The sequence below is a fragment of the Stegostoma tigrinum genome, chromosome 30, assembly GCF_030684315.1.
Source record: "Stegostoma tigrinum isolate sSteTig4 chromosome 30, sSteTig4.hap1, whole genome shotgun sequence".
NCBI classification, from domain to species: Eukaryota; Metazoa; Chordata; class Chondrichthyes; order Orectolobiformes; family Stegostomatidae; genus Stegostoma; species Stegostoma tigrinum.
In genome coordinates this window covers 44,778,968-44,804,487 of record NC_081383.1, presented here as the reverse complement: position 1 = coordinate 44,804,487, position 25,520 = coordinate 44,778,968, and the positions used below count along the sequence as shown (strand labels likewise).

At 42.8% G+C, this 25,520-nt stretch overlaps 1 protein-coding gene across 2 annotated transcripts in view; it reads left to right on the top strand.

Moving 5' to 3' along the window:
- The first annotated feature begins 22 nt into the window (after positions 1-22).
- LOC125465674 (scaffold attachment factor B1-like) overlaps positions 23-25,520 on the top strand; it is a 104,509-nt gene continuing 79,011 nt past the window's right edge. The window contains exons 1-3 of one of the 2 annotated variants that reach the window (XM_059638433.1): positions 23-2,962; positions 3,327-3,852; positions 19,438-19,877. In XM_059638433.1, coding sequence (XP_059494416.1) covers positions 3,777-3,852; positions 19,438-19,877 — 516 coding nt within the window. In that variant the 5' untranslated portion in view covers positions 23-2,962; positions 3,327-3,776. Of the gene's footprint in view, positions 3,853-19,437; positions 19,878-25,520 lie in introns of both variants that reach the window. The other variant, XM_059638432.1, reaches the window with a different exon arrangement.

The window sequence follows — 25,520 nt, the reverse complement described above, 5'->3', positions numbered from 1 at the left end:
ATCATGTGACCAGATAGAAAACTATTGGATCATGGTAGTTCTTTCGAAATGTTTGTTCACATCTCCTGTTGTCCATATCATCTATCCTTCTCCTATGGCAGACTTTCAGAGTCATTTTTTCCGTGTTCGTACTCCTGTGTGGCGATGACTCGTAAGTCTGAATATAGCTAGAATCGAAACGTCAACTTTTGCCGAATGAGATGAGAGAATTGGATTGTCTCTCGTCAGAAGAGCAACTGGTTGTTGAGAATCAGACGGACAACAGATAAACGTTGTCGGCCATTGACTGATCTAATTGTGGCCTCAATTGCATTTTTCTACCTGCCTCCATTAAGTCCAGGTCCATCGGTCAAGGACCATGAGTTGAATTACAGAAGTCAGGTGAGAGGAACTGCTGTTGACAAGAGTGTGGCATCAAGGACCCCTGGCAAAACTGGAATCGGGGGAAAAACTCTGTTGGTTGGAGTCAAACTTGGTACAAAGCGCGGTGGTGGCGGTGTTGTTGTTTTTGGAAGCCAGTTATCTCAGTTCCAGGACATCACTGCAGGGGTTAATCAGGGTGGTGTCCTTGGCCCAACCATCTGTAACTGCTTCATCAATGACCTTCCCTCCATGACATCAGAAGGATATTTGCCAATGATGACACAATGTTCAGCACAGTTGTAACTTGGTACTGAAGCATGCTATGCCCAAATTTATAAAGACCTGGACAATATCCAGATTTGAGCTGACAGGTGGCAAGTAACATTCATGCTACAAATGCCAGGTAATAACCTTCAATAAGAAACAATCTAAACACTGCCCTTGACTATCAATCAGCTACTATCACTGAGTCCCACACTACCAACATCCCAGGGTTGCTCAGAAACCCAACTGGTTTAGTCATGGGAATGCAGTAGCTAAAACAGCTGGACAATGGCAAGGATTAGTCCAGCAAGTAATTAACTGTTGACTCCCCAAAGCCTGTCTGCCATCCACAAGGCACCAGTTAGGAGTGTGATGGAATACACCCTATTTAGGGCTGTACCCATCCAGATAACAACACTCAAGAAATTTGTCACCGTTCATGACAAAGCAGCCTACTTGATTGGCATCAGATCCATTCACTGTCTGTGCCACAGATGCTCAGTAGCAATAGTGTTTGTCATCCACATCCTAGAAGGACAAGGATAGCAGATAAGTGGGAACACCACCACCTGCAAGTTTCCCTCCAAGCCACTCACCATCCTGACCTGGAAGTACATCACTGTTCCTTCATCGTCAGTGGGTAAAAATCCTGGAATTCTGTGCCGAATGGCTTTGTGCACTGACCTACAGCACATGGATTGCAGTGGTTCAAGAAGGCAGCTAACCATCATCTTCTCAAGGGCAACTAGAGATAGGTCACTCTACCTCTATCTTAAAATTAGTAAATGACCCTGACTGCACTCTGGAGAGTATTCTACATAATCAGTGTAAGTTGAGAGAATGACATTTTTCCCCATCTACCACAATGAGAGACCACTTATCAAACCTACCAAAGAACTATGGATGCTGGAAATCCTAAACAAAAACAAAATTTGCTGGAGAAACTCAGAAGGTCTGGCAGCATCTGTGGAGAGAAAGCAGAGTTAACATTTTGGTTCAAGTAGCCCTTCAGATCTTGGAGACCTCTTATTTCTAAATACTGTCTTTGAGTTCTAGTCTGCCCCACAAAGGAAACATCCCTTTAGCATTCACTTTCTCAAATCCTCTCAGGGCCCAGTAAGGTGACCTCATGCTTCTCAGCTCTAATGGATAAACACCCAGCCTGTCTGATGATATCCCCTCTTAAGTGTGCACACTACTGCAGATGTGGCCTTACCAATACCCTGTATAACTGAAGCAAAATGCCCTTATTTTTATCTTCTATACCTTTTGCAATAAATAAGAACATTCAATTAGCTTTCTTAATTACTGCTGAACCTACATACCAACTTTGTGATTCATGTAACAGGACACTCTGATCCATCTGTACTTCAGAGGTCTCAAATCACTTCTCAGTCATGATAAAGAATTCATTGGACAGACAGGCGGGTATTTCTGTGGCCATTAGTGTGACTCCAAGATGGTATGTTGCCACTCTAGTGACAGGGTCAAGGATGTCAGATTGGCTGTAGGTGAACAGCCAGCAGTCATGGTCCATATTGGCAACAATGACTTGGGTAGGAAGGTGGATGTTGTCCTGCAATCAGAATTTCAAGAGCTAGATAGAACATTAGTAAGAAGGATTTCAAATGAAGTAATCTCCAGAATGCCACTCGCAAGTGATTACTCACAGAGAAGGATAAAACAGACCAACACAAGGCTGGAAAAATGGTGCAGGAAGGAGGGTTTGAGATTCAAGTTCCAGGACAGATGATACCTGTACAAGCTGAACGAGTTGTACCTGAACAGAACTGGGGCTGAGTTACTTGTAGTGTGTTTTGTTAGTGCTATTGGGAAGACTTTAATGTGGCAGGGATGTGGGCACCAAGGGAGTAAATAGAGGAGAAGCCCAGGGTTCACAAAATACTCCAATATGCAACTGGCACAAGCATAGACCATAGCAAGTTACAAGGTGAAGTCAGAGTGTTACGACCAGACCAAGCCCCCCCTCAAAAAAAAATATTTTGCAAAGATAGCCTGGACTCTAATTTTTTCCTATTTTAAAGGCAAATGTAAAGTGCTGTGTTTCAGATGAAATTTGATTTATTAAATTACATGACATTAAGCAAAACACAACTTATTCAAACACTGTAGTTAAAATACAACAAAAGAAAGAAGCACTTAGAATAATTTAACTCTATTGGAAAACTTAACAGAACAATAGATACAGTAACTATTACTCTTAACTGTTCTAATGTAGTAACATCCCATAAGTACATCCCTTGGCAAAATTGATCCAGCATCCTGGGAAGAGATCCAGAATGTACTACTCCCTGTAGTTGAGACTGCAGTACTGGTAAGTATGGCATTCCACTCATCACATCTCGCTTACCCAAAATTGAGTTATTTGCATCTATTACCTGTTTTCTATTTGCTACCAATCTTCTATCCATGCTATTATGTTACCCTACTTCAACAACTCTTCACGTAGTAACTTGTAGAATGACACCTTGTATATTGCTTTCTGGAAATCTAATTACAGTAGATCTGTATGTTCTCCAATATCAACATGGCTTATTATTTACTCGAAAAAGCAAGCATAATTTCCTTTTCCGAGAGCAATGTTAACTCTGCCTGGTAGCATCACAGTTTTCTAAGTGCACTGTTACTATCTTTGAGATATCACTATTTTTCTGTTCTTTTTCTCATTTTTTGATTAGGAACTGTGAGTTACAGTTGAGTTTTGAGCTTTGAACAGCAGCTTGTTTTTAAAAAAGAGTAGAAAGCAAAAGATGGATACATGCTGTTGGGAACAAACCTGGAAAGATAATGCAGGCGAATTACTGCTCTGAACATACTGTAGACTATTCAGCAACAGGATTTTGTCCTGTTCAGGGACTAGTTTCTGTTGGATGTTGAATTGGTCAATCAAGGAAGGAATGGTGCTGGCCAGCTAACCACAGAGAATATTGATAAAGAAAGAGAAAATAAAGAGTGAACTGGGTCCAACTGTGGTTTGGGTAGGAAGCAATTTTGCTTTGGAAGCTTCCGGACGGAGACTGTGTTTTTGGTTTTTCTCTCGCTAGTTATTCTCCAGTTATCAAATTGTTGAAAGTTCTGCAAGAAGTAAGCAAGTCTCCTCCAATCTGCGAAGCTGTTTGCATTGATCAATGACTTCAGAGTTCAAGCAAGATATACAGTCCCACGTGCCTGTAATGCAACCCATCATCCAAGGATTTCACGAAGGTCTGGTATTCATTTTTGAAATGGTTATTAAATGGGAAAATTATTATTCTTTTAATTTCATTTCTGATTTATCCCTTAAATGTGTCTGTTTGTTGATATGTGAGTGGGAATTTATGATCAAAGAAGATAGGGCTTAGATGGTAGATATCAATTGCCTTGCAGTTTATCTGTGTCAGAATCATTGAAATATACAGTACAGAAGAGACCCTTTACCACAATCAAGTATGTTCTGCGAAACGTACACTACTACCTACACTAGTTCCACTTTCCTCTGTGAGGCCATAGCCTTCAATGTTATGACATTTCAAGTGTTCATCCAAGTTCTTAAATGTTACCAATCTCAACTATCCTCCCAAGCAGTGTTATTAATGAATAATCTCCTAGTAAAAGATCCCTAAGAAGTAGTGATCATTCAAGAGTGAAAAACTTGTGTCAGAAGTGATTGTACTTAACTAAAATAAAGGGAATTACAATTAAATGAGGATAGCGTTAGCTAACATGAATTGGGTGGATAGATGAGTATGAATGATAATAAGCAAGCAGTGCAAGGCATTTAGCATGGAAATTCTTGACTCTAAGCAAAAATATATCCTGATAAGGAGGAAAGATCTAAGAGAGGGATAAACCAGCCATGGCTTAATAAGGAAGTTAAAAAGAATATAAAGTTGAAAGATGAAGAGTCTAAGGAGGCAAAAGTCAGTGATAACCCTAAAGACTGAGATAAATTCAGAATCCAGCAAAGGAGTAAAAAGACAATAAAACCACAGAAAAACTATGAGGTCAAACTAAGAAGGAACATAAAAACTGGTATTAAGAATTTCTTTATAAATATAACAAGGGAGAGGTCAAAAGTATCCGGGGAGGCAGTTTTGGGGAACAAAGTGATGGCAGAGGAGCTAAACAGATATTTTGCATCAGTTTTTAAAGTGGAAGACATTCAAATATCCCACTAACACAAACAACATCGGGAGGAATGAAATACCAATGCATCACTAGACAAGTATTATTGCACAAATTGATAGGGCCGAAGGCAGATAAGTCCTCTGGCCCCTACAGCTAACATCCTGTGACCCTAAAAGAAGTAGCTGTAGAGATAAGTTGCATTGGTAACTCCTCAAATTCTGGAGATGTACTGGAGGATTGGAAAGCTGCTAATGTTACAGAAGTGAAGGAGGCAGAAAGTGGATAACTATAATCAATTAGCAGAACATCTATTGTTGAGAAAGGATTGGAAACAGTTCTTAAGGAAGTAATAGCCGAAGATTTGAAAAATCATAATCTAATCAAGTAGATTCAATATGGCTTCATGAAAGGGAAATCATGTCTGACTAATTTATTAGAGTTTTTCAAGGAAGTCTTAAGCAAAATAGGTAGAGGGGAATCATTAAATATGTTGTATTTGGACTTCCAGAAGGCATTTGACACTGTACCTCACAAAAGGTTAAATCATAAGATGAGAACCCAGGGTTTCGGAGGTAGTATATTAGCGTGGATAGGGAACTCGCTCATGGGCAGGAAACAGTAAGTGGGAATAAGGGTTTTTTTTTTCCAGGTTGGTGACCTGTAACCAGTGGAGTTCCAACGGGATCAGTGTTGGAACTACAACTGGATAGGGTAATGCTGAGTGGATTTTCCTCCTCGTGGGAGAGTCTAGGGCAGAGTCTCAGAATAAAGGGGTGCCTATTGAAGACTGACGTGAGGAGGAATTCCTTCTCTCACAGGGTTGAGAGTCTTTGGAACTGCTTGTCACAGAGAGCTGTAGGGGCAGAATCCTTCTGTATATTTATGTATGAGATAGATAGATTCTTGTTCTGTCGGGAATCAAGGGTTACAGGGAAAAGGCAGAAAAGTTGATGTGAGGAATGTTGGATCAACCACGATTCTGTTGAATGGTGGAGCAGGCTGGAAGAACCAAACAGCTTACTTTTGTTTTTATTTCTTATGATCACACTTAATAAGAGACCCCAGCATTTTCCCTATGACAGATGTAAAGCTATCATCATGGAATTAGCTAGGAAGTAGTTAGAAAAATTGAGAAAATAAAATGAAAGGTGAGAGCAGCCACCTGGCAGACAACCACTTTCAGTGACTTGAAAAGAGATTGAACATTGGTTGACTGGAAACATAGTGAATAAAACAATAATAACCTATTGTGAGCCATACAGTTATCTATAACCATTGACAATGTGCTGCTGGAAGTTGTTGATTAGTTCACAGACCTGGACTTCACAATCACTGGCAATCTGCCACTTGATGCTGAAATCAACACCGATGTTGCAAAAGCTGCAGAATTTATGTCGTGTAAGAGAGTGTGTAACAGCAACCTGAGAGAGAATACTAAGCTGGGGATTCTAACAAGCCTGCAACGTCAAGGGAGATTTGGTAGAGCTATTGATTATGATAAGTTCCAGTAGAGACGATAAGGGAAACTGTCCCCATTTACTGGTGATCCAAGGTTTAGAGGTGAGAGCTTTAAGATTTTGGGCAGGAGATGCAGGAGAGATATGAAGAAGAACCTTTTTATGCAATGAGTGACAATGACCAAAACTTGCTTCCTACAAAGAGGTTGGAAGTGGAGATGATCGATAATTTCAAAAGGGAATTGAATAGACATTGGAGTAATGGCAATGTCACTGGACTTTTAATCCAGAACCTTGTGCTAATGTTCTGGGGAAATAGGTTCAAATCCCATCTTGGCACATGATCAAATTTTAATTCAATTAACAAGACCCAGACTAAGATGCCTGCTTAATGGTAACCATATACCTATTGCAAGTTATCATCAAAACTTATCTGCATCATCAATGTCCTTCAGGGAAAGGAAATCTGCCATCCTTACCTGGTCTGGTCTAATGTGACTTCACATCCACTGCAATGTGATTGACTCTTAACAGCACTCTGGGCAAAAAAGGATGAACAATAAATGCTTGACCTAGCCAGCAATACCCGCATCTCATGAATGAACTTTGAAACATGAGATTGAGTCACAGGGTCAAAGGATAAAGATACAAATGTATTCTAGTTGGGCCAATGGGAGTCGACTAAATTGATAACCCAGAATGAGTCGATTGTCTGAAGAGAAAAAGGATGGGCTTGTTTGCACTGGAGTTTAGAAGTATATAAGATTCTGAACCATCTTGACAATGTGGAAAGAATGTTCCCTCTTGTGGTTGAGTCCAGAACCAAGGGTCACTGTTTAAAATTTAGGTGTTGCCCTTTTGCAACATCGAATGAGAATAAGTGTACACATTCTCAGAGGGTTTTTTGTCTTTGAAACTATCTGCCTTAGAGGACAGTGAAGTTGGAAATTGAAATAACTTCTCAGAGGCTAGAATGCCATCACCAATTCACCCTTTATTTACTTGCGCACAGTACATTGGCTTTGACCAGCCATAGTCAGAACCGAGGTAATTCTAAATCTCCGGTTTATTTTGGTCAGCCAGGGCCTCCCTGATTGACCCAGGTGAACAACCCCATTCGAGCACCTCGTGGTCCTTGTCTTTCACTTGTAGCTTTTCCTGCAATGTTTTTGTCCCAGGTCTGGTTCCTCTGATGCGGGCTCTAACACAGACAGCATGTACTGGACCGAAGCCCATCTCTGGCATCCATAGTGTCTTGGGAGAGTTTCCTCCTCTTCTTCTGGGGGTAACAGTATCAAGGCTGCATCCATCTCGGACTCTGAGGTTTCCTTGACACTAAATGGAAGGGGACAGCCTCCGGTTTCTGACAGGCCTTATAGCCATTCGGAGGGGCAATGTATGTTTTGCGCCTGCCCCATTTGTGAGGTAACAGCTTTCAGGTGATTCACGTGTTTGTTCAGGACTGTATCATCTACCTGAACTTTGTAAGTGATGGGACCTGACCCTGTGTCCACCTCGCCTCACAGGGCCATTTCCGTGGTTCTGGCACCAAACTTCATCCCCTGAATGAAATTTTCTGTCTTGTTTACAGGAGGCAGTGGCTGGCATTGGTGTTCTTGCTGCCATTTCACCCTCTTCCCCATGCCTAAGAATATCAGGTTTCACCTGGTGCAGAGTCTTCTCCCCATCAACAACTCTGCTGGAACTACCCCTGTTGTTGTGTGAGGCATGGTCCGATAATTGAACAGAAACTGGGACAGTTTGGTATCAAGTGATGTTGTAGGCTGCTTCTTTAAGCCTGCCTTCAATGTTTGGACTGCTCTTTCCACTAGATCATTGGATCCCCCAGCTCTCTAATAGCTGATTAAAACTGATAGCATCTCAAAATTAGTGGAGGTTTGGGGTTGTAGTATTCCTTAACCAGCTCTGTCAACTCTTGGAATGTTTAGTGCCCAATGTCTCTGAGAAAGTTAAGCCCCTTATAACCTTATATGCTGCAGGTTCACAAGCAGGTAAAAGGATTACTCAAGATAACAAGGTGTAGAGCTGGATGAACACAGCAGGCCAAGCAGCATCAAAGGAGCAGGAAGGCTGATGTTTCAGGTCTGGACCCTTTTTCAGAAATGGGGTAGGGGAAGGGGCTTCTGAAATAAATAGAGAGGGAGAGGCGGATGGAAGATGGATAAAGGAGCAGATAGGTGGAGAGGAGACGGACATGTCAAGGAGGTGGGGATGGAGCCAGTAAAGATGAGTGTCGGTGGGGATTGGTCAGTCCAGGGAAGACGGGCAGATCAAGGAGGCGGGGATGAGGCTGGTAGGTAGGGGGTGGGGGCTGGGGTGGAAGAAAGAATGAATAAGTTAGGGAGACGGGGACGAGCTGGGCTGGTTTTGGGATGAGGTTGGGGGAGGGGAGATTTTGAAGCTTGTGAAGTCCATATTGATAACATTGGGCTGCAGGGTTCCCAAGCAAAATGAGGGACTGTTCCTGCAATCTTCGGGTGGCATCGTTGTGGCACTGGAGGAGGCCCAGGATGGACATGTCGTCCAAAGAGTGGGAGGGGGAGTTGAAGTGGATTGCGACTGGGAGGTGCCAGTCGTTTGTTGTGAACCAAGCGTAGGTGTTCCACAAAGCAGTCTCCAAGCCTCCGCTTGGTTTCCTCGTTTGGATTACTCGTTGCTTTTCATCTGTCCCAATGTCATTTGCCTTGAAAAAAATCGCATTCCTTCCACATATTGGGCCCAGTCTTTGACAGCAGGATCAAATGAGTCATGCTTCCCGAATAAACATCTGATGCCTGAAATGCTTATCCCAATTCCAAGATGACTGTTGCAAGTAAATGTTCTTCAGCCATTAACTATTTTCCCCTGTCACCAGTGAAATAACTGCACAGAAGCTGGTATCCCATCACCAAGTCAACCTTTATTGTGTGCAGTACACTGGCAGTGGCCAGTCAGCTCAGAATCAGTTGCCTGAACTGAGGACACACTAAATCTCCTGTTTGTTTTGGTCTGCCAGGACTTCCCTGATAGACCCAGGTGAACAACCCCAATCAAGGACTTCGTAGTCAACGATGTACCTGGTTCCAATCACTACAGAGACAGGTAGATTTTTGTTAGGCAAGGAAGTCAAAGGTTACAGGAGCAGCTAGGCATGTTAAATTCGAAACGCAAACAGATCAGCCACTATCTAATTGGCAGACCTGACTCAAGGGGCTTAATAGCAAGTTTCTGTTCCTAATTATTACATTAATAATTAGGGGATTGGGATTGACTGGATTGCTGTCTCTGGACCTGACATGGATCCAAAGGATCATAGGTGATGACACAGAGAATGAATGAAAAAAATTAGCAGGCAACTTGAAAAGGAACGCAAACATCTTCATAAATATATATCTAAAATACTCAGTAAGGGTGTGGTGGGGCTAATTAGGAATATTGGGTGGATTGGGTATGGAATGAATATTTTGCATCTAAATTCATAAAAAGAGAAGATGGAGTTAATGTTACAGTTGTGGAGGAATGAACAGAGACTAGATAGGATAAAGTAGGTAGAAAAATGTTGCTAATTAGGTTGGCATCACAGACAAGTGGACCAGTCCAGATGGGCTGCCTCCTGATTTTCTGACAGAAGCAAGGATGGCAATAGCAGATTGAGCACACCTTTTCAATCCTCCAAGGAAATTAGAAAGGTTGCAGGGGAAATTATGATAGTGCTACTTAAAATAAAGGGGAACAAGAAATACCTGGGCAAAATCTAATCAGGGTGTTAGTGACATGGACTGTACTCATTGGAGATTAGAAGAATGGGAGGTGACCTTATTGAGCCATGCAAGATTTTTTTCAGACTTGACAGGGTAGATGTGAAGACATTGTTTCATCTCGTGAGAGAGTCATAGGGTCATACAGCACAGAAACAGACCCTTTGACCCAACTTGTCCATGCTGACCAGGTTTCCTAAACTGAACTAGTCCTATTTTCCTGCATTTGGCTTGTATCCCTCTAAACCTTTTCTAGTCATGTACCTGTCCCAATGTCTTTTAAATGTTGTAATTGTCTCACCTCTACCAGTTCCACTGGCAGCTCGTTCCATATATGCACCACCCTTTGTCTGAAAATGTTACCCCTCAAGTCCCTTTTGAATATTTCTCCTGTTATTCTAAACCTATGCCCTCTACTTTTGGAATCCCTTTTGCTGGGGAAAAGACTTTGGCTATTCACCTTATCAATGATTTTATAAACCATGTAAGGTCACCCCGCAGCTCCAGGGACAAAAGTGCGAGTATCTGCAGCCTCTCCTTATAATTCAAACCCTCCAGCCTCAGTAACATTCTCAAATCTTTTCCAGTTTAATAACATAATTCCTGTAGCAGCATGACCAAAATTGTATGCAGTACTCCAATTGTGGCCTTACCTGCATCTTGCACAGCTATATCATGATGTCCTAACTCCTGTTTTCAGTGCTCTGACTGATGAAGGCAAGCGTGTCAAATGTCTACCTGTGAAACCACTGTGATGTCATTGACAGCTTAGGACCAGAGACCACAATCTCAGAACAAGAGATCGCAGAATATGAGGTAGCACATTTAAAACAGAGTTGAGGAGGAATTTCTTCTCTGAGGTTTGTGAATCTGTACATTTCTTTATCGTAGAGGGCTATCATGGCTGGGTCACTATGTATATTAGTAAGGGAATCAAGAGTTTTGGGGAAAAGACAGGAGCTGTGGGTTATTGTCATGATCTCATTGAGTGGCGGAACAGACTCAATGGGCTGAGTGACTAACTTCTGCTTCTACGTCCTATGCAGGCTCATGTAAATGGGTTGGGAGGGGACCTGGGCTGGTGTGAAGACTATAGGTTTTACAGGAAAGGTCACCAGGAGTGGGATTTGTATGCTTGGGGTTTACCTACACATTTAGGCAGAGGGCTGCAAGCAACTGTTTGAGTCACACTTACCATTACCTTCCTGAAATCAAATGAGCACATTGGGCAAGAAAATGGCTGTGACCAGACTAGGAGTGAGCTGGAAAGTGACTTTAGCTGTGAGAAGTGGCTGCATGATCCACCAATGGGAGGGCTTTTAAAGAGAAAGAACTTTGCACACAGACCAATGTCCTGTATAGGACATAGAGCTGCAGGGTCCCTCTTCCCTTGCCATCCTAAGGCATTGGGCCCCTCTGTGTGATGCACTTTTCTGCCACTGGCATTGCTGATCACCTGCAATTTTTAACATAAAGGCCATGGGAGAATAGGTAAGTTGTATGAAGAGGACCAAAGATGTCAGCATGACTCAATGCCATGCGTTTGTTCTGTTTTTCAGACGCCGCATAGACTTAACGAAGGCAAAGTTTTCTCTCTTCTGCTACATATGTGCTTCTGGCACTTGTAGGTTTTTAAGAAAAATGTGTTAAACAGACTGATCTGCTAAGTGGAAAAAAATGTTTCTTAGAGATGGAGGTCACAGCAGGTCATGTTTGTTTTAGTGGAATGTTTCAAAGCCCTATTTGAATGGTGTCCCAATCTTAAGTTTACAAAAATTCACAAAACATTCTTCTTGTATAGGCAACATAATGTGCCCTTCTCAGGTACAAAACCAATGCTCCAGACATCAAATTAGGAGCCATTCAAATTGATGACTATAGCATTTGAAAAAAGTTGATTCCCTCAGCTAAAAACAATACATGAATCGAACCCAAAAGCCTGGACAAATCACCCCGCATAGTTAGAAATATGACTCATCATTCTGGAACAATCACTTCACGAATTAAAATGCACCCATCTAAAAAGGCAGCACTTCAAGGAAATACCCCTGAAAAGAGAGTTTTGACCAAACATAGGGCGAAAGCAAAATGTATAACAGGAAATCAAACCAAAACCAAACGTTGAAAGAAAGTCAGGCAGAAACAGTTGAAACCATTGAACTGGTAATGAATACGGAACCATCTCTCGCTCCAAAAATTAGCTCTTTCAAAGTATCTGCCTCTCCAAGAAAACACCATCTATGCAACTACAGAATTCATGACATGACGAGGAGGGAGAAGGACCCAGAGGCAGGCACTCAGCATCATCTAGAGGAATGAGTACCCGGAGAACCTTGAGACAGGCAGTCAGTATCATGTCGAGAAGCAGGCAAGAGAAGGATCCTGAGACAGACAGTCAGACACTGAGCTGGATTCATTGCTAATTTTGCTTCCCGTTTTCCGATCTCCAGCTCTAATAGTCTAAAAGTAGACATGGCAGCATAGCCATGTGCAACGCTCATCTTATTCGCCATCTGGTGAGCTGCAGACACATCACATACAGGAAGTTTGACCAACTGCAAAAAAAACTCAGTTCTGGATTTTGGAATAGGTAGAGTTACTGTGTTTAGAAGCAGAGAACTATACAGGTAGCACATTTAACTACCGTAGACAAAAAGCAGGCTCGCAGAGGGGGATTGGGTGACTCCCCCCACTAGGCAATCTGGAAAGACTAGGCAAGTACAACAGGAGTTCCCTGAGTCTATCTTGCTCACAAACTGTTTTCATATTTCGAATGTGGATGAGTGCAATGGTTAATCAGAGGCATGTAGCAAGAGCTAAACTTGTGGCACTGCAAGTAACCCAGTTTTAGAGGCTGGAGTGAAAAATGGTGGAAGGACAATAATAGAAGGCAATTCGATAATTAGAGGTAGAGACAAGCTTTTCTGTACCCATAATGAGATTCCAGGATGGTGCTAGAATCAATTGTGTTACAGCACAGCTGCTAGATATTCTTTTGTGGGTGGGTGAAGTGCCAGAGATTGTGGTCCACATCGGCATCAATGGCAGAGGTGGAAAGAAGGGTGAGATCCCGAAAGTAGAATTTAGAGAGTTAGGCAAAAGACTTGAAAAGATCAGGATTATTCTCAGTATCATGCACAAGGGAGTACAAAAATAAGAAAACTCAGTGAATGAACAGGTATCTGGAAAAGTGGCGTATGAAAGGAGGACTCTAGATTTCTGAGGCAGATGAAACCTGTAGAAGGAGAATGGGTTAGACATTGACAGAACTGAGACTAATATCCTTGCAGGGAGATTTGAAAATGCTGTTGGGTAGAATTTAGTCTAGCTTGTCAGGGGGATGGAAATTCAGAAAGAATTAAAAACAAGGCTGATTTTGGGAAGTAGAAAGATTTAAGTAAAGTGGAAAGCAGCAGAAACAAATTCTAGAATCAACCAGTCAAGTTACAGAATGGTGTTAAAAGGCAGAATTAAGAACATTTTATCTGAATGTGGAGAGTATTTGCAATAAGATATGTGAATTGATACCACATTAGAAGTAAAAGGGTTTGATTTAATTGCCATTGCAGAGGCATGGCTACACGGTGACCAAGATGGGAAATTGACTTTTAAACGTGGAGGAGAAATAGGCAGAAAGGAAAAGGAAGTGGGGTAATGATGATATTAAAGAATGAGATCAGTCTTGCATTGAGAGGGGATCTCCAATTAAAAGGACAGTTTGTAGAATCTGTTTGGGTGGACCTAAGAAATTGCAAGACAACCAGACATTGATATGTAATTGTTGTTTGGTCACCAGAGTAGTGGAAATGTTGGGCACAGTATAAATCAGGAAATTAGATATGTATGGTTACTTCAATCTACGGATTGACTGGATGAATTGAATGAACATCGATGCTGTTGAAGCGTGTTCAAAGAGGTTTCCTGGAATTATATGTTGAGGAACCAATATAGCACATCTGTTTTAGGTCTATTCATATACAATCTATTCATATTAATAACTTTGTTCTCAATGACTAGTTAATAAATAGTGATCGTAGCATGATTGAATTTTCCATTAAGTTTGAATGTTTAATCTGAAACTAGGGTCTTAAATCTAAACAAGGATATTTATGAAGGTATGATGAGGAAGATTAGAAAAATACATAAAACATTTGACAGTAGATTTGCAACAGCTATTGTTTAAAGACTCTCTGCTTGGTTTTAGCAAAACATACATTTCTTTAAGGCAGAAATACTCTAGAGGAAAAATTAGAGAACCATGGCTAATGAGGGAAGTCAAAGATAGCATTAGATCAAAGGGAGAGCTTTATAAAGTTGCCTGAAGAGCCCTAAACCTCAAGATTTGAAAAAGTTTGGAATTCGGCAGGAGAACCAAGAGGTTGATAAAGAAAGAGAGATGTAAAAAGCAGGAAACATAAGAATGAATCATGAAAGCTTCCAAAGTTAAGTAAAATGGAAAATATTAATACACAAATCTGAGTCTAATACATGCCGAGACAGGAAAGTGCATAAGACAAAACAGAAAAACAACAGAGGAGTTAAATAAGTACTTGCATTGGTGTTCCTGAAGGAAGATACAAGAAGTCGGCCTGAAATGATTAAGATCCAGGGAGTCTAGTGCCTGCTCTCACCCGTCCCAACACACTTAGATGAATGTTGAGTCAATGAAATTCAATCCCTACCAATCTCATTGCAGGTTGCCAAAAGCCCTGTCAATTGGAGGCTTCCAAATTGTTTCTTCTATTTAAGGAGATTTAAACTTGATCATGTGGTGTTGCATGGGCCATGATGCTACTGTGTGAGCAGGTGCTTGCTTGCTTCATTTGACAGAAATCACCGATCAATGAAAGTTGCAAGGTGATTGAACCATCTCTGCGCCTCAGGTCCCATTCCATGATGCCTTGTTCAACCCACTTACTGGCCACCTTCCATACCCAGGCTTGTTATGGAGCAATATTCCTGAGCCAGGTGTACTGGCAAGCATCCACTGAATCAAAGAATCTGAAACATTGGAAGTTACTAACATGTCCCACCTTTGAATGACTCAACTTAAACTAACATGGCAAAGAGTGGTCCTTGCTAAACAAGTTCAGGACAAGCCAGGGCTCCTTCACTGCCAAATTCCATTGCTCAGGCCTCAGAACAAATCCACCCTTATGGAGACTTGAAGAGAGAGACAAACAATTTGCAAATTATCAAGTAGTGTCTTCTCCAGATTAAGATGGACTAATTACTTACAACTCAACAAGTGAGGAGATAACAACTTGGCTCTGAGGATTTGCTTTTGGGAAATAAAGAAACACTTAAAACACAGAATAAAAACCAAAAGAACTGTAAAATGCTGTAAATCAGGAACAAATTCAAAGTTACTGGAAAAGCTCAGCAGGTCTGGCAGCATCTGTGAAGGAGAAAACAGAGTTAACGTTTCGGGTCTGGTGACCCTCAGTTCTGAGAAAAAAGTATTTTCCCTTCAGTTTTCGCGGTCTTCAATTGGTGTGTGAAACTGTGGCTTGGATCTTGCATCAATCCTCCTGAGAGTGAGCAAAGCTTTTTTTCTCTAAAATTGAATCATTGTTCATCCTTATTCCAAATTTGTCTTGTTTATCTCATTAAAATTGGTTTTGTTTTCCTCTCATGCTCCTGTAGAATCTGCACCACACTGCCAGTTTCCATCATGTCGCTCCCATTGGCATGTATTAGAATATGTCCAGCTGGAGTTGGCAACCCTCAGGCGGCTTTGCATAACCCTTTACTACCTTACAGATGATAAATCTGTCTACTCCAGGCTTCAATATATCCAATGATCCAACCTCTATTATTCTCTTGGGAAATGTTTTTCAGCTGTGTCTCAGTTTGAGGATGACATATTCGCAGTTGTGAGTTTCTGTGAGTTTTCATGTTACTGAACAGACTGATTCCCAACCCATTGATCTTTGGGCATATGAAGCAGGGCATTCCATGCGGCAATGGGATTCAGAAATGCAGGATTTGCCTCATTTTCTTTCCTGCTCTGCTGTACCTCTGCCTCATCATTGAGGTGTCAAAGCATTGAAGTCATCCACAGAGTGCAGGTTATGTGTGTCAGTGGTGGTCAGTTTAGTTTTGGCCACAAATTACTTAGAGTAAAGAGTTTTCCATCTCACAAACAGAGGACAGCTGATCTTTGAAGAGGTAGACTGTATGTGTTGTTGAAAACAGTTAATACCTGATATCAAAAGATACTCTTGACTCATCAGGTCTCAAGGACTGTTCCTGTGAGGAGCTAACAAGAGTCGCTGAAATTTTTCCACGTGATCACTAGTGTTTGTGTGTTCTCATCCATGCTTCAGTAATTGTTTAAAGTGTTAATAACATGTATGAAAGCAGGAATGTGCATTTACTCTTAGGTTGAACCTGAGGTCTCACAAGAGACATTTCAAAGATATTATTTAGCCAGCTAACAAACAAGAAACTTTCACTTTTTCATAAAGACCGAGCTTATCTGCTGCTGCACATGTAATTTGCATATCCTTCTCCACTTATCAGTATCCAACAAATACCAATTTGTAGGAGTGGTGGCAGCAAACCCTCCAATAAAGTGTTGGCAGTGCTGGTAAGCAACATTATCAGAATATGGGGGATATCACACCTTATTTGACCTGGTCTGAATTTTGAAGGCATATGTTTCAGATCTCTCACTTGAGACAGTTGTAATTTATATTATCATGAAATAGTGTAGGAACATGATGAAGTTGTTTGGACATTGAAATATTTTCAGAACAGCCTAAAGAAATATGAGAGGTCCTTAATGAATACTTTTCTTCAGCATTCACCACTGAGAGGGACCTAGTTGTAGAGGAAAACAGTGTGAAATAGGCTGGTAGGTTAGAGGGAAGATGTGTTCGGAATTTTGAGGAAGTTGAAGAAAAATAAGTCCCCCGGGCCTGATGGGATTTATCCAAGGATTCTATGGGAAGTGAGGGAAGAGATCGCAGGGCCTTTGGCGATGATCTTTTCGTCCTCACTGTACATGAGTATAGTGCCGGAAGATTGGAGAGAGGCAAATGTCATTCCCTTGTTCAAAAAAGTGAACAGGGATAACCCCAGAAATTACAGGCCGGTTAGTCTTACTTCAGTGGTGGGCAAATTATTGGAAAGGGCTCTAAGAGATAGGATTTATGATCACCTGTAAAGACACAGTTTGATTCGTGATAGTCAGTGTGGATTTGTGAAGGGTAATTCATGCCTCACAAACCTTATTGAATTCTTTGAAGAGGTGACCAAACATGTGGGTGAAGGCAAAGCAGTGGATGTAGCATCCAAGAGTTTAAGTAAGGTGTTTGACAAGGTTCCCCACAGTAGGCTTATGCAGAATGTAAGGAGGCATGGGATGGGGGAAATGTGGCAGATTGGATTCAGAACTGGCTGACCCTTAGGAGACAAAAGGTGGTAGTGGATGGAAAATATTCAACATGGTGCTCAGTTACGAGTGGTGTACCACAAGGATCTGTCCTGGGTGCTCTTCTATTTGTGATTTTTGTAAATGATTTGGATGGAGTGGACGGATGGATTAGCAAGTTCGTGGATGATTCGAAGGTGGGTCGCGTTGTGGACAGTGCAAAGGGCTGTTGTAGGTTACAAAGGGACCCTGATAGGACACAGAGCTGGACTGAGATGTGGCAGATGGAGTTTAACCCTGAAAAGTGTGAGGTGATTCATTTTGGAAAGACAAACTTGAAAGCAGAATACAGAGTTAACAGAAAGATTCTTGGCAGTGTGGAGGAGCAGAGGAATCATGGGGTTCATGTTCACAGTTCCTTGAAAGCTGCCACCCAGGTGGATAGAGTTGTTAAGAAAGGTGAATGGTGTGTTAGCTTTCATTAATAGAGGGATTAACTTCAACAGTCGTGAAGTTATGCTGCTCCTGTACAAAAACCTGGTTCGGCCACATCTGGAATATTGTGTCCAGTTCTGGTCGCCTCATTACAGGAAAGATGTGGAAGCATTGGAAAAGATGCAGAGGAGATTTACCAGGATATTGCCTGGAATGGAGGGAAAGTCTTACGAGGAAAGGTTTTGAGAGCTAGGGCTTTTCTCTTTAGAATGATGAAGGATGAGAGGTGACTTGATAGAGGTGTACAAAGCAGTCAGTGGTATAGTTAGAGTGGACAGCCAGAGACTTTTTCCTAGGGTGGAGGTAGCTATTACAAGGGGGCATAGTTTTAAAGTGAGCGGAGGTAGATACAGGGGAGCCTTCAGAGGTAGGTTCTTTACTCAGAGAGTGGTGGGGACATGGAATGCATTGCCGGAGAGGATAGTGGTGTCGGCTTCATTAGGGGCATTTAAGCGGCTATTAGATAGGCATATGGATTACAGTATAAGGTAGGGGTGGAGTTAGATAGACCTCAGGATTAGGGTTAAAGTTTGATACAACTTCATGGGCTGAAGGGCCTGTACTGTTCTACGTTCTAACAATTCACAGGGCCTTGCAAATGCTTGTTGGATCTTGCATTGATTCCCTTAAGCATGAGTAAAGCTGCAAGGCCCCATGACCTTTGATTCTCAGGTTAAAATGTGGCTTTTCATTAAATTCCTACATTGTGGGAACAGGCCATTCAGCCCAATGAGTCCACACCACTCCTCCAAAGCACACCCCACGCAGACCCAGTACTTCTACATTTCCCTTGTCAAATCCAAACATCCCTGGGCACTATAGCATAGCCAATCCACTCACCCTGCATATCTTTGGACTGTGGGAGGAAACCAGAGCACCCAGAAAGACACTGGGAGAATGTACAAACTCCACCCAGATAGTATCCAGAGGGTGGAATTGAACCTGGATCCCTGGTGCTGTGAGGCAGCAGTACTAACCACTGAGCCACCATGCCATTTGAATCAAACATTAATGTAGTCAATGATGCAGGGAGAGAATTCCAAAGATTAACAACCTTCTGGAAAAACACCCTCCTTTTCTCTGTTTCAAACGACAGGCGCCTTATTTTGAAACTATGCTGCACAGTTCTCAATTTCGTCTGCTAATGGACCATATCTGGTCTACTGTACTTAAGTAAATTTGTATAGTCAGAATTATGAATATGTTCTTTACAGACTATGGAATCACTTACTTACTTGAGGTGCATACAGATTCACCTGTATTAGTTATCTCTCTACAGTTGGATAAAAGAGGAATACATAAAATATTTTCAGGCATGGTCCCAGAAATGTAAAATTATGCCTGCTGGGAACGGCTGTGGCTGTTACATTGAAGGACAAACTTGTAGGGTATGAGAAGCAGGGAAACCGAGAATATTAAAAATCGAAAGTAGTGTGGATTTTGTAAATTAGGAGCTAAAGACAGAAGTTGCTGATAAATCTCCGCGGGTCTGGCAGCACTGTGAAGAAAAAACTAGAGTTAACGTTTCGGAAGTTTCAGAACTGAGGAAGGGTCACCAGACCCGCAATGTTCATACTGATTTTCTTCTTCACAGATTCTGCCAGACCCGCTAAGTTTTTCCCAGCAACTTCTCTTTTGAACCCAAAATATTGTTGCTGGGGTGAGATGAGGAGGATAGGAACTGCGTCAGGTGGATGGACTGAATGGTCACCTCATCCTCGTGTCCAGGAGCAGCAGGGATTGAATGGGTTAACGCCTGCGCGGTGGCCCCAGCACGCATGCGCAGTAGCAGGACCCCGGCAGTCGGGGAGTGAAGGCGGTGTGTGGGCGCCATCTTGGAGCTGTATTCTGTCTGTAGGAGGCCGGACCGAGTTGGCTGCTATGGACGATGACAGCGAGACTTGTGTGCCTGTTGCTGAGGGTGACCTCCGCAGGATCACCGAGCTCCGGGTGGTAGATTTGAAGACGGAGTTGAGGAAGCGAAACCTCGATATTAACGGCAACAAAAGCGTCCTGATGGAGCGGCTGCGGCAGGTGAGGGGCGGGGTGCGTGGGGAGCTTGGCGCTGGCCTGGGTCGACAATTAGTGTTTGGTGGGGCACAAACAAGAGGCTGGAAGGACACAGCAGGTCAGACAGCACCTGGAGGAAAGAAGCTGTCAACACTTCTGGTATTAGCCTCCTTCAGAACTGGTTGTGGGGGTGGGGGGAGGTGTAGTATAGGGAGGGATGGTGGAGGAATGATGGTGATAGGTGGTCGCTGGTGGTAGGTACAGCCTGGTTGGTCGATGGGAGGGATGAATCTGATTGGTGGCTGGAGGGCGTCAAAGGGAGGAGGAGGGGCTAGGAAGGATGTTTGAAATTAGAGAACACAATGTTAGTCCTTCAGGCTGTAAGGTGCCGTTCGTCAAGTCTGTGTCCTGAGTTGCTGTGACGCTGCATGAGGCTGAGGGGGAGGGGTCTGAGATGAAATGGGCGGTCGGTTGCTGGGGAGTTTGGGCTGGCTGATTCGGACTAGGCAAAGATGCTTGGAAAAATGGTCACCTAGCCTGCGTTTGGCCTCACTGATATAGGGAAGACCACATTGGGAAGCACCGGATGCTGCAGGCGAGGTTGGAGGAGATGCAGGTGAAGCTCTGTCTCATCCGGATGGATTGTTTAGGGTCCTGAATGGAGGTGTGGGATGTGATTGTCGGGCAGGATTTGGATCTTTTACAGTTACAGGGCAAGGTACTGGGGTTGGGGGGGTGTGTGGTTGGAGTGTTTGTCAGCAAGTGTGGTGCAGAGAGAGGTGGGAAGTGGAAGATGTTCTGTGTGGTGGGTTCTAGTTGCAGTTGGCAGAAGTATTTGAAGATGATACATTGGATGCAGAGCCTAGTGGGGTGGAAAGTGAAGACCTGGGAGAACTCTCTCTTATAATGTTTGGGACATGGTTTAGAGCTGTGGAGCGGGAAACGGAGAAGGCACGGTGGAGGGCTGTTTGGGTGACCAGGAAGGGACGTTGTTTGAAATAAGAGACCATCTGGGATATTTGGGAGTGTCAGAGCAGATGCAATGGAGATGGATGAATTGGGAAAAGAGGATGGAGTTTTTGCAGGATACAGGGTAGGAGGAGGTGCAGTCCAGGTGACAGTGTAAACTGTCACCAGAAATGGAAACGGAGAGGACAAGAAAGGGGAGGGAGGTATCTGAGATAGATCCAGGTGAATTTGAAGGTGGGGTGGACATTGTTAGTGAAGTTGATGAACTGCTCCACTTCAGCCTGTGTGCAGGATGCAGCTCCGATGCAGCCATTTGATGTAACAATGGAAGAGTTAGGAAACAGTATTGGTGTACGTACTGAAGAGGAGCAATCCTTGCGGAAATAGGAGAGGGATGGGGACTTGCGCCACACCCCCCACCAACCACTCCCCCGGTACCTTCCCCTGTAACCGTAAAAGATGCAACACCTGCTCACATACCACCCCCCTCACATCCTTCCAGGTGAGACAGAGTTTCACCTGCATCTCTTCCAACCTTGTGTTCTGTGTCTGGTGAGCCCGACGTGGTCCTCTGTACATTGGTGAGACCAAATGTTGACTTGGTGATTGTTTTGTCAAGCATCTTTGCCTGGCGTGAAACAGCCAGTCCAACCTCCTGTTCACTGCCCATTTCAGCCCTCGCCCTCGCTCTCAGACATCTTCTCCCTCTCCAACGTGTCAATCCTCGGGCTCCTCCAGTGTCACGGTGAATCAGATTGCAAATTTGAGGAACAACAACATGACTTCCATCTGGACATCCTACAGCCCTGAGGACTTAACATTTAAGTTCTCTAATTTCAAATAACCTTCCCACCCAACGCCCTGCTCCCTTTCCAGCCCTGCCTCCTCCCTTCCATTCCATCTACCAAGCATATTCATCCCTCCTGTTGATCAACCAGTTCGCACCTGCTATCAGTGTCCACCTATCACCACCATTCTGCATCCCCCGCCTCCCCCCCCTTATCTACACCTCCCCCCCCACTCCCATATCCAGCTCTGACAAGAGTAATACCTGAAATATTGATTTCTCCTTTCTTCTAGATGCTGCCTGTCTTGCTGTGTTCTTTCAGCTTCCTTTTTGTCTTCCAGCATCTGAAGTTTTTTTTTGTCTCCAACCAAGTGGAATGGAGGAGTTGGGAAATGTAGCAGTGAGTCTGTTGAGAGGAGGTGGTGAGTGTTGGTTGTAGGAGAAGCAATCAGAGGATGAGGCAGTGGGATGGAGGTGGGTAAAGAAGGAGAATGGAGTTGGGAGTGGAATCAGTGCTGGGGGTAGTGGATGGCTGATGGAAATTCTCATGGGTGGATGAGAAGGCTGAAAGTTGGAGAGTGGAACCAGGAGAGAAATAGGCTAAGGTACCCTGGGGGTAGGATAGAATAGAAGGAAGGTTTAGGTTGGCCAAGAGGTTGGCTTTAGAATTTCATTGGAAACATTCAGTTGCAGGAGTCTGTGGGACTCTGCAGAATACCTAGTTTGGAAAATCTGAAAATAGAGTCGTAGAGTTATACAGCATGGAAACAGACCCTTTGGTCGACTCATCCGTGCCAGCCAAATATCTAAACTGATCTAGTCCCATTTGCCAGCATTTGACCTGTATCCCGAAATCCCTTCCTTTTCATGTACACATCCAAATGCATTTTAAATGTAGTAATAATTACCCCCACCACTTCTGGCATCTCTTTCCATACACACACCACCCTTTGCATAAAAATGTTGCCCTTCAGGTCCCACCCTGGGAAAAAGACTTTGGCTGTTCACCCTTGTAGGGGCAGCATGGTGGCTCAGTGGTTAGCTCTGCAGCCTCTCAGCGCCAGGGACCTGGGTTCAATTCCAGCCGCAGGTAACTGAGGAGTTTGCACATTTTCCCCGTGTCTGCGTAGGTTTCCTCCGGGTGCTCCGGTTTCCTCCCAGAGTCCAAAGATGTGTAGTCTAGGTGGATCGGCCATGCTAAATTGCCTGTAGTGTTCAGGGGTGTGTGGGTTATAGGGGGATGGGTCTGGGTGGGATGCTCCAAGAGGCGGTGTGGACTTGTTGGGCTGAAGGGCCTGTTTCTACACTGTAGGGAATCTAATCTAATCTAAACTTCTTTAAGGTCACCTCTCAGCTTCTGACGCCCCAGGGAAGGAAGCCCCAGCCTATTCAAACCCTCTGTATATCTCCAACCCTCCAATCTCAGCGACATCTTTGAGATATTCCAATGCCCTACCTGTGTGTTCAGTTTGGTGTTTAAGAAAAAAATTACAAATACTTCGGCAATCAGCCTGGCACAAGCAAATTTCAGATCAACATTTTTGGAGCATCACTTTTCAGTGATCAACATTTCACCCAATCATTTAGTGCTGTTTTGTACAATAAACTCAAATTCAATAATTTTATATATAATTTAGGTGCATTGAAAAATTCAATTACTGCAGAGCGTAGGCCTGTTGAGCAACAAATAGAATTGAGGTGCTTGCTCAATGGGACTTTTTTCTGAATACTTTTAAAATATTCATTATTAAAAAGTTAGTGAGTTGTCAAGTCCTATCATTTTTAAACAAAATAATAAATAATTTCAACATGACATTCTTTTGCTGACAAATTACTTGATGAAGCGGAAAAGCTGAGCTTGACCTTTCAAAGGAATAAATCACTTTATGTTAATGCTGGCTTCAATCTATATCAACAGTGACAATTGTATTTTACTCACTCTTTGTAGCACTTCCAAGAGAATTTAGAAGCAGTAACCAAAAACTTAAGGATTTTAACAAGGCTGATAAAGATTGGAGCACCAAGAGAGAAAGTTGTTTTGAGAGAACGAAACTGGATTCTGCACTATTAGTACTGGTAGACTTGAGGGGCATCTACTAAAGGTGGAATTGGGAAGGGCAAATACTGAAATGTGTAAAACAAAAAGAAAATGCTAAGGTAGGTGGAAGGTCCTTTTGTGGAAGAGGTATAAACATAAAGAATAGAGTAGGAATAGGTCTTTTGAGAAACCAAAAACAGAGATTACTGGAAAAGCTCAGCAGGTCCAGTAATACCTGTGGAGTGAAATCAGAGTTCAGGTTCATTGACCGAAACCTTAACTGTTATTTTTCACCTCTGATGCTGCTCTTTTTTGTTCCTGGTTTCCAGCATCCACATTTCTTTAGGCTTTTATAGGCCTTTTGAACCTGCTTTGTCATTCTGTCAAATCTTTGCTAAACAGATGGTGGCCTTAACTCCACTGTTCTGCCTTCCCCAAACCACTTGATTCCCTTGTAGGTTTAAAGAGGAGGAGGATTTTAAATGAAATGAGTTTGGTGAGAATCCAGCCAATAAAGTACAATGAGCACAGAATGCGTACTTGTATGTGTGTGTATATCTAGTGGGTATGGAATGCACTGGAAATATGGTGGAGGCAGGTTCATTTAAAGCATTTAGGAAGACATTGGGGTAGTATTTGAATAGAAATAGTGCATAAGGGTATTGGGAAAAGCAGGAGATTGGCACGAGTTGATGACACTCATTGAAGAGCTGATACAAGCATGATGGGCCTAAAGGCTACCTGCACCATAAAAACACATGAATTAGGAGGGCAGTAGGCAATACAGTCCTTTGAGCCTGCTCTGCCATTTAACATGATCATGGCTGATCTTATACTGGTCTCAACTCCACCCTTCTGCCTGCTCCCCAAAGCCCTTTATCATCAGAAACGTATTCTTTTTTGAATCTGTTGACGATTCTGACTCCACTGCACTCTGAGGCAGTGAGTTACATGGATTCACAACCCTCTGAGAGAAGTACTTTCTTCTCATCTCAGTTTTGAACCTAGTTTCTCTCACTCTATATCTACAACCTCTTGTTCAATACTGTCTCACAAGGGTGAACATCTGTTTAACATCCACTTTATTATCCCCCTTGGGATTTTATGTACCTCATTCAGATCCCTCCCTCATTCTTCTGAACTCCAGCAAATATAAGCCCAAGCTATTCAACTGCTTCTCATCTGACAGGCCCGTCATCCCACGGAATCAATCTGGTGAATCTCTGAACTGCCTCCAGTGCAGCTGCATCTTTCCTCAAGTAAGGAGGCCAAAGCTGGACACTATACTCCAGGTGTGGTCTCACCAATGCTTTATTTGATTGTAGCAACACTACTTTTATAATCTATCCCTTCTGCAATAATTGCCAGGATTTCATTTGCTTTTCCTTTTATAGGCTGCACCTGCATACCCACTTTCTGTCATGCACAAGGGCGCCTAGATCCCTCTGCCTTGACAAACTTTGAATCTACTTTCCATTTAAATAATAAGTTGCTGTTCTGGTTTTTGGTCAAAATGGACAAGCTTGCCCCACCTCCAAAAAGAACCTTGTAATTTCATTAGGTTCTTCTGAAGTAGCTGCAGTTTTTGGTGTTAGGGGCCAGATTAAACCCCCTCAAAACATATCAAGGAGATTGCCTTTAAAGTTAGGTTTTAGGCTATGTAAGGTGCTGCAATCCAGATGTGATTTGATTGGTCAAACTACTAGGCTTTAAGCAAAACACACTTCATTCTTGCACCATAGTTAAAATACAGACAAAAAAAAATGGCATTGCTTTAATTCTGTTGGAATACTTAATAATATAACATTTATTTCAACTACAAATCATCAATTGTTTTAATATAGCAGTATCCCTTAAGCATACTCTTGGGAAA